We start from the raw sequence: 10,277 nt of genomic DNA on the forward strand, positions 1-10,277 counted from the left end.
GAGGAGTTTCCCCCTCCTCGGATGAATCCATATTATATTAATATATAATTATATATATATATATATATATATATAATTATATATAATAATACATTGTTGTACAGCACATCTCAAGAAGTACACATACTTTGCTAACTGTATGCCCAAGAGGGCAGTATTCTCTGTGATCCACATGGATTCAATATGTATGATGTTTATCCAGTTATTTCTGTCATTTATTTTCTGGTTGTGAGTTTACATGTGTACAAATCAATGTGTGCATGTCTTTGAACACCCACTGGAAATCCAAGAAATAAACCCTAACATCAGAGATCACATAAAACAGAAGACAGCCTGTCGGTTGTCTGACTACATAAGCCATCAGATGTCTTAGCTGAGTGCCCTGGTTCATGTTAGGATGATACTTTTTATTGTGTTTGTTGAATCATGCTGTTGCAGAAGTATTTCCCAGAAATAGAAGCCATTATTCATGTTCTCTTGCTTTCTAACAAATTCTAAATATGATATATATTTAAAATGAAATAAATCGATACAGAATAAATCTTTTCTTTAGGATAATCCCTCCCCAATCCAGCCACTTCCTTCCATTTCAGAAGGCTTTAGGGTAGTCTATCAGGTTGAAGTTAGAGTTTGGTGAACTTTTGTATGAGAGGTCACACTCAGCTAATCCTATTTGTAATCAAGGCTTTATTCTTTCTCTGGTCCAGAAAAGGACCATGTTTTCTTTGGAGCAATCACAATCACAGTCTATTGCCTGGGGTCAAGCTGTATGGAGTTATTTAGCATATTAAGTATGCCTGTTTGTCGTTTGAACCACGCTCACCATGCTTTGATGATTAGCCTGTGGCTTTGTTTCCGCGTCAAGGCTGCTTTTGTCGAGGTATGGTTGTAGGGGTTGTAAAGATGATGTGATAACTGCTGTTGTTTAGATATTTGGATTAGGAGTAGGAAAGATAAATGTAAGAGCTGAAGTGTTGTTTTCAGGTCCAATTGATTTATGTTATGTTTTTGTTTAAGCCAGAGCATAACACCCTGCCTTTAAATCTTATCTTTGAAATGTAACTCTTAACCTAATGCAGGACATTGTACTTTTTCCTGCTATAAAGATGATTAATCCATCTTTGTGTTTGTCCTTGCCTTCCTCTCTGTCTGACTCACTCTGTAGCCCCTGCAGAGCCGTTGCTGTGCAAGTTTGCTGACGGAGGCCAGAAGAAAAGGCAGACGCAGGTCAAGTATCCCCAGAATGGCCGACCGTGGACACGGGAAGGAGAGGTGAGGCTTAAAAGGGTATTTAATCATTAAAAAAAAGCTCATCAGTACACACGGAAAGATCTCCTTCAGCAGCCACAGCTGCTTTTTCTTTAAAATTCAAGTGGAAAAGGAAAATATTACACAAGAACCATGTCTTTCAATCAGTCTGATACAACATAATCCTTTTACCCTTTGCCACTATAAAAGAAAACAACATACGATTTTTCCGCAGGTAGAATTATGCTGCAGTGGACATTTACTAAATGTACAAAGCCTCTCGCTTCTCACAGTCAGAATGTGTCTACTGAGAGGGGTTTTAAGAGGAAATAGTAAAGCCATCAAAACAAAAAGTGCTGTTATTCTAACTTAGTCACCGGTATGAGTGCAGTATATCCACAAACCTTCTCTAAACCTTTTCCTACTCAGCTTTCTAGCAAAAGCATAACAAGTAAATAGTGAGAGAAGTGAGAATGAAATACTGTTGCATAGAGTACAGCAGATTGTACATTTCACAGAAAACCTATTACAATAGGTCTAAAAAGTCCTAGTTTTAAACTATAAATATCTGGCTGATGTTTCCTTCGACATTGCTTTCTTTTGCGCATTTTATAACAAAGTTTCAATGGCTTGACAGGCCCCCCTACAGGGTCATTATCAACTTTCATTTCCAATAACATATTGTAGGCCGAATTAGAGATACTGCTGACAGTATGAAAGCTGGCATATGTAAAGGTTGTTGAATTTAAAATACAAGGTTTCTTCTAGACCCCAATGCCAAGTTGTTTTTCCTTTTGTTGAAACTCCCACCTCCAGTCTGTCATCTTCAGAAGAAATGAGAACCTTGCACAGCGGATTGAAAGCAGATTGACTGTTGCACAATGCAGGGAGTTCAGAAGTTGTTAGTGTCGATACCAAAGCTTTAATTTACAGAACAAGGGAAAGTGAATAATAATGTTGCCACCCACACAACGAGTGCAGTTTTTAACAGTTTCCCAACATTTGCATTACATGGAGGTTGGGAAAGAGCAGGGTGGTGAAGTGAGATGAAATGGAACCAGGCTGAAACAACTGAGCGCTGAAACAAGAGCCGCCACAACAAAAACAGGATGCCACAGTACGTGCATGACCCTCATGTGTGTCTGCGTGCAGCAGATACAGATTGCAATTTTAGTTTTTATTTGTGAGGGCGAGAGTAACAGATCACATCAGGGCTTTGTTAACATTGGAGGTCCTGTGTTAGTAATTAATTTTTTGTGTCCTGTTGTCAACATTTGTAATTTGTCAGCTGGACTTGGGTTGGGGGATTCCTCACACATTTGTCCCACTTGGCCTAGCTGATGCAAAAAGCATCTCTTCAGAGGTTTATGCATTGGAACTAGGTTTCCATGTCCAGACAGAGTACTGTAGTAGATACATCTGGCTGTGGAGGTGCTTTGATGGGCCTCACTGCATCCTCCACTCGGTCAGCCAACCCTAATTGTCCAGAAACCCTCACTCCTAAATGAGTCAAGGGCAACTGTAATGCGCACACAATCACTCACACGTATCCTTTGTGCAGAGAAACATACATAGGATGCACATAGGCAGATCATGAGACAACAGGCCACTGGGCACAGACATGTAAAAGACGTCCCACCACTTCTACATAGTAGGAAGACTGAAAGAGACACTAAATGTCTACAAACAACAGGGCTTGTCTCTGTGTGGTAATTTTCTGTGTTTTTTGACAAACATTTTGTGTCTCTTTGTCTTTGTCTTAGTCTTAGCGGCGGTTTTGTGTCTCACGTAGCTCTTTGTCATTGTTTTATATCTATTTGTAGTTGTTTTTTGCTCTTTGTGGTAGTTTTTCATCTCTGTAGTTGTTTATGTATGTGTCTCTTTGTCGTTCATTGCCTTTGGTTGCTCTGGTTCATCCATGCACTAATGCTGGCATTTTCGCAGCAGTGAGGAATGTTGTCCAGTCTTGTTGTTGTCCATTGTTAGATGAAGGAAAACCTAGAGGACAATATGCAAACATCTAGATGCTTCATAAAGCGGATCTCCTCCAGCTCTGGCTCAGAAATCTTCTGTTAAAAAAGACAATTCATCAGAGTTAAAATCTAGGATTCTTTCATATGTGTCAAAATCAGATGTTTGTATAAGAATTATCATGGGCTTTGGAATGATAAATGTTTTCTATTTGATGTCATCAATGTCTGGCACTCCTTTTTTATTTCTTCTGCAGTCTCTTTTCCCCCCAGTCCTGGCAAGAAACAGTATTTGGGGAGAAACCAAACATTGAGTTCAGCATCAGGGCACACTTTCAACTCATGTGCCAATTTGGAAAGAAGAGATTTTTTTGGAATATAGAACAAGTACAAATTACTTATGTAGGGCTACAGATAGAAGAGGAGGGGGAGGCGGCGACAGAGCAAAAAATAAAGATTAGAGAACTAAGAACACTATTGTTGCTTTAAGTTTGTTCCAACATTGCCAAGAGGCAGTCAAGTGGATGAAGATCTTTTTCAAAGCTCAGCAACGAGAAATACAGTCTCATTGATTTGAACATGATAGAGGAAGTGAGCCACAAAGAAAAAAAGTGTCACTTAATGATACACACTTGACTTAATAGGGACAACATTTAATGGAGAGGGAGAGGGACAGAGAATACTTAGCAACTAAAATACGCTCTTGTAGTTTTGAATTTAAACTGATACTGATATAATGCAGCTGGAATGCAAAACCTTATTCTATTAATTTTTACTGGATAGTGTGGTAATAACTGAGCCCTGTGCCTGGTGGAGATTGCTATAGGAAAATTACAGTATGGTGCCCACTTGATGTTTTATGAATAGCACTTCTTCCAATGTAACATGGTCATCAAAACAGTTACAGTATATTCAAGCTGTAAACTGGAACGCAATATTAAGTAAATATTTACAGTTGGCTCCCAAACTGTGAGAGAGGCTTTGAGCAAGCTGCATTCAGTGAAATTAAGTTTGAGCTTGTTTTGACTGAATGAGTAGATTTGGTGTGTTTTTTTTTTTTTGCCACTGTCAGTTTCCTGACTGACGGTACAGAAGTTTGCTTTGACAACAAACACCAACTATGTGTGTGACAGCTCCAATAGACTCATTTCAAAACTTACCAAGAACTTACATTTCCCTAACTTCTCCTCAAGATTGTCTCTTTCTGCTCCTTTGTCACACATCCATGCAATTGAAAAACTGCTCCTTTTCACTGAATTTAATTTTTTTCTAGCTCAAGCAGATGTGCTTTCACTGCAGTTCATGACGTCCAGCGTGGGTTTATGTCTGTTTCCCACCAAATGTGTCTTTTTATTGAATTTGTGTGCATATATTCCACCTCTAAATATCCCTTTATGTTGTTAAATGCAACAGCAGCATTTACTATATTTGTTTGGAAAAGATGTGTTTGTGACATTTGGAGAAAGTCAGTGTTTCATTCAGGACACGCTCATGTAGACACTTCTTCTATTCATTTTTTATAGCTAAGGATCATCTTGTTAAACAAGCTAATTCATATTTTGACTTTATTTTAATTTTCTACCAAAATCTATTTGAACACTTACATGGATGAAACTTTTTTGCACATTTAATAACTAAAGAGCAATAAATAAGAAGTCTTCTAAACTCATATGTTGTTTTTGGCCAGACTACTATCAGGAACTCATTGTGTTCTATTCTCTGGTCTCTATTATGCAGTAACATCCCAACAATTCCCTTTTTGTTGTTATTGTATCTGAGTATTGATGAACATAATTATAGTTTTAAATGTTCCACAGGCTCACACCCAATCATTCAGAATAATTGTATTTAACATAAGTGCTTTTAACTGGCTCATTTGAGATTTTTGTGCTACTAAGGACATCAGTTGCTCATTTAGTCTTTGTATTCCACTCACTTGTTTATATTGTTGAATTCTAAGTCATAGCTTTTATTTAACATCACAAATCATTCTGCTTTCTCTACTGTCTCTCCCCCTCTCAATTCATCACCTTCATTGGCATGACCATTTGTCAGAACTAATAGCCAAAGGAAAACTTTTTAATGGCAGTTTACACCACCAAATAATTGTTTACACATCAAAATTTCACTTATAGAATAAATGCAAATGATTCAAAAGGTATATCCAGTATTTTAACATTTAAGTGTTTCTCTCTTTATCTCTTTCTCCAGAGTGGTATGGCATTGACGTATGATCCTACCGCCATGCAGAACGGGTAGGTGGAGCATTTTCTTCTCAGATTTACAAACTTTAGATGTCTGCGAACTTTACTTTTGATTGACATTCCCTGCCAAATATTTGTGAAGCACAACATTCCCAACTTCAGCACCTGTTTATGAGCCTTTACAGGGTGACACCTTCTCACACCAGCAAACCTGCAGAGATGAACACACACATCAGCCAACCATCAGCACTGATATACACAAGAGCACTTGCATGCAAATGAGCAGTCCACACACATACAGTATTCCAACAGATACAGGATACACAGGCCATTACCAAACACACACACGCACACACACACACACACACACTCTTTGTCTTATCCTATCGCGCTCTCGCCCTCATTCTCACATCTGACTGATGCACATGGAGCATTTATTTATGCACCTATGCATACAAGCTGTCAGACATGTTGGTTTTGATTGCAGAAGGGGAAGTTGGGCGGTGTTGCAGTGGCGCTGTAAGACTTTCGTCAGCCGAGGCTATCTGCATTGCTCTCAGGCTGAATGCGGAGAGCAGAGTGTCTGCCTGTTTCAGGGGGAAATTGGAGATCGGTCCTGTCTGCTAGGAATGCTGCTGGTGATGCGATCCCAGGAGACGCTTCCCTCCAGCTCTGTGTTTCTCTTCTCCTCCTACTTGTCGGCTCGGTCGTCCTTACTCTTTGTGTCCCTGCTTTCCCTCTTCTTCTTAACTGTTACCCTGGTGTAATTTTTATTTCCCTTTACCTTGTTCATATCACCTTTAAATTATCTTCTGCTTTCCTGATCCTTATCCTACATTTCTGAAAATATTTTTCTCTTTTTGCTCTTCCCCTTCTTCTACATGTTGTTGTCTTTCCTAGTCCCTTTATTCTTCTAATTCCTACTCTCCATTTACAAGCAGATGCTGTACTTCTGGTCATCTCTTTTGTCTTTCTGAATGTGTGCATGCTCGTTAATGTGTTAATGCATGCTCACACGCGAGCATCTGTGCGCTCGTGGTGCTTAAGCCCTCTCCAACCTCTCTTCCGAGGTCATCGGAGCTCCTTCCGGCAAAGCACTAAATGACTGTGAAATGCTAATGCAGCTAATTAGAGAGGCAAAAGGCAGGGAGGGAGGAGGGTTGAATAAAAAGGGAGGGCTGGGCGGGGTCATGAGGAGGGCAAAGGCAAAAATAAAGTCAGCCCAAGGATAGGGAAAGGGCACGAATCAATTACAGGTTTGCGCGTCTGTCCAAGCTTGAGGACGGCTAGTTTTTAGGGTCTGATGCCAATCTGATGTTATTGGAAACATGTGTCCCAACCGGCCAGATTGCTTTGGCTTACAGCCTGTCCTCTCTTTTATCAGGGAAACACAAAATTCACTTTCTCTGGGTCTCTTTTTCTCAGTCTCCCGCCTCCTATCTGGTCTGTTTGCTGTCATTTTGTTTCTCCATCCTTCCCTCTCTTTCTCCCCCGCCTTTGTTCTTACCTCTCTTACTCTGCCTTTTCTATCTGTCCTCTCTTTTTTCTGTCCTCTCTCCTGCCCACACATGCACATATATTTTTTAGCATGCTCCCCCACATTTCTCCGCTGAAAAGTCACTGAGGTCGGCACTAAATCATTTGCTAATTTTTCAGGGCAAACTCCTGACAGTGCGGCTAGGTCACACCAGGGATTCACAGAGAGGTTTTAAATTTAATCCCTTAGTAATGTTCTGTTCGCAATTACATGTTTAGTGTATTGTTTAAACAGCCGTGCTGGAGTCCCTATTGACAGCGTGCTGCTCAGGACTAATAGCCTCCATCAATAACCTTGGATCTGTCCTCTATCTACTATTTCTCTCTCTCAATACACATCACTCTAATGAAAAATACAATAAACACAATCAGAGAACCATATTGAATAACCCGGCTGCATTCGCTCATTTGTATTCATCAGTGACAGTAATACAGTATCTCTAATGCAAGTCATACATTAATTGCACAGTCAAAAAAAGATGGATCCATACTGCTACATGATCAGTAGAAGAGAAAACATAGAGGTTTTTTCTTCTCGTCGCTGATCACTACTTTGACAAACACATGTCTTACTCCAACTTAGATCCATCCACTATCTGTTCAGACTTTTCAAGTGATGTATGAGGCTGAAACATATCATTAAATGCTCAAAGACAAATGTGATTAGATAATTTATTTGAAGAAAACTCAAGGAGACATTCAGGTAAGCCAGAGTTGAAAGTTGCTGAAGAAAAGATAAAGAAAATCTATGTCTCTTCAAGGAGTTAAAGAGGAATCTAAGCATGTGGAGCCAGTGTCAAACACCTAAGATAGAATACACAATCAACCTGTGTATAATCCAGAGCTGAAACTTGGCAAGAGAAATTATATAGTGCCAATAATTCATGAAATTCCTTTTTCTGGTGCCAAGGAAGTGAACCACATTGAATTGTGGAAAAGAAGAGTAACCATTGTAGCTCTACTCTTTATGTGCAACTGCTTGGACTTTAATACACAAAATGGAGCATAAAAAATCCAACAGAGGAGCTTGATGTCCGTGTGAAGCACAATCACGCTCTGGAGCTTATCGCAGGCAGTTGGAAACCAACTGCATCCACAAGACCCGGAGTGCAATAGTTTAAAAATATCTGAGGGTTTGCATCTTGCAGCTGAGTTCAAAACTGCTCACGCTATCACTGACTGAACAAATGTAATGTGAAACAGAAAGTGCAATAACAGAACAGGTGAGCACCCCGGCAACCCATTTCACCCTTGAGATGAAATGTGTGTTGGTGTCACAGTGGAGTAGCACCAATCCATCCACGTTTTCCTGCCTTTGGAGTCTGACTGTCATCTCAGTTGAAAGAACAGAGTGAATTTTGTATGTTCTATTATGTGTGATACAAATATTTAGAAATAAAATACAGCAAATGTTAAAGAATATTATATTTGTCAGAAGTAGTTTGAAGTAACCTTTAAAAGTAAACCAACCATGTGTTTGTTATTTAAGTACTTTTCTCCCCCAATTAAGCAACTCTTGATTTGTGGCAAGTAGCTTTTCATTGCTGTGTTAGATATAGAGGTGGGGGAGGGCCTCTCTCTGTCTCTGCCTCTCTCCCCCTCTCTTTCTCCCATCCCTTGCTCCATTATTCAGTCAACAGACACTTTGGGATCGATCGGGCACAGCAACACGGCCTGGCGGATGAAACATGTCCTCTCTAGGTACACAATGATAAATAAAGCACTGCGAGCCACAGCATTCTACCGCCGCAGGGTTGAGGGGGTGAAATGAAAAAAAAAAAAAAGAGAGAGAGATGGAGCAGAATCAGAAGGGCAAACAAAGGTACAGGAAGAGAAGTAAACAGAGTATCAAATGCAGATGTTTAAGATACAGCTTTCTCTGCCAAGTGGAATATGTTCGTGGGTGGGAACATACAGGGTAATGTTGAAATATTTCACCCACTCACACATTAAGGTGATAATTCATTATTATGCACAGCAGTGGAGCAGACTCCTTTGTAACATGATGTGTACTCCGGTGCGGTGTCAAGTCTCATTCTAAGATGTCTTTGATGGTGTGGCACAGAGTGAAGCTGCAATATTTATTGTTTCCATGACAGCCTTGATGATGTCTGATCCATTTTGTCAGTGGTGTCTTGAAGTTTACTGGGTGGTTGAAAACAAAGAGGTACAAAAGGCTCATTTTCACCTTTGCATGGGGCTACAGAGTGCTCAGACTGTACATGCAGAGAAGCCTCTTCACTGATGTTACATTGTGTCAACATTGTCTTTTAACATGGTCTTGGTTCAGTTTTATTCCACTTCCAAGTTTGATGATATTGATGATGTCGAAATTGAACCTTTTCTCGTTTGCTTCCTTAGGTTTTACTCTTCACCATACAGCATCTCCACCAATCGGATGACATCAATCACACCCTTCATCGCTGCCTCTCCTGTCTCTACATATCAGGTGGGTTGACCTTCTTCAAAGTTTGCTGGGGTAGACCAAGCAATGAAGGCCTGTAAGGGCTTTAGAAATGGATAGGGGCATCTTGATCAGCCCATTGGAACTGTCTGTCTAATAAGGTACAGAAGTTGTGTGTTTAGATTGATTTTTGTTTTGATCATGAAGCAACTACTGCAAAGTACCTAGATTCAATCATCAAACATGCATTTTGACTTTGCTAGCCAGCCAATAGATTTAGCAAAGCAACTAATGTTCAAAGACAGACAGAGCTCCAATATTGCATTCCACAGGGAAAAAATGCAACCGATAGCATAGTATCTTAAGTAAAGTTAACAACTCAGTACAGAAATACATGTGGCCAGAGTTATAAATCAGTGGTTGCAAAGGAAAGGTCTGGTGATATTCCATATTTTTGTCAGCAAGACTAAAACCAAAACTAAGATGGTCCTACTTACAAATATTCTCTGTGTTGACAAAGCCTCGATTGTTATCAAAAAATCAATTGCTGCACTGCCTCCTTCTTTACATTTTAAAGAAGAGCAAAGAACAGAACTGAAGGCTTTTCTTGATGGAAAAGATGTTTGAGCTCTTCTCCCGACTGGTTTCGGCAAGAGTTTGACTACGTTACATGGTTCATTGATTGACAGATGGTTGATCCAATCACCTGCCAAGTTTTTTTTCTTTAAAAGTGCCTGATCTTTTCAAAACAGTTTCCAACAACAACTTCTCAGATGGGTCTGGTATGTCAGGTTAGGGATTTTCTGGCAGAAAGAAATATATAGAATAACAGCTGCCTCATCTTGAGGGAAGTTATGTGGGAACAGGGCTTTTGAAATAAATTTAACTCAATTCACTTTTATTTGTATAGCACCA

General features: G+C 39.7%; 1 protein-coding gene across 1 annotated transcript in view; it reads left to right on the forward strand.

Annotated features, from left to right (window-relative positions):
* LOC118335373 (RNA-binding motif, single-stranded-interacting protein 3-like) overlaps window positions 1–10,277 on the forward strand; it is a 30,367-nt gene that overhangs the window by 10,285 nt on the left and 9,805 nt on the right. The window contains exons 2-4 of the mRNA XM_035671621.1: window positions 1,166–1,272; window positions 5,430–5,473; window positions 9,320–9,407. Coding sequence (XP_035527514.1) covers window positions 1,166–1,272; window positions 5,430–5,473; window positions 9,320–9,407 — 239 coding nt within the window. The remainder of the gene's footprint in view (window positions 1–1,165; window positions 1,273–5,429; window positions 5,474–9,319; window positions 9,408–10,277) is intronic.

The sequence above is a fragment of the Morone saxatilis genome, unplaced genomic scaffold, assembly GCF_004916995.1.
Source record: "Morone saxatilis isolate NCDOM2014 unplaced genomic scaffold, NCSU_SB_2.0 Contig24, whole genome shotgun sequence".
Taxonomy (NCBI): Eukaryota; Metazoa; Chordata; class Actinopteri; family Moronidae; genus Morone; species Morone saxatilis.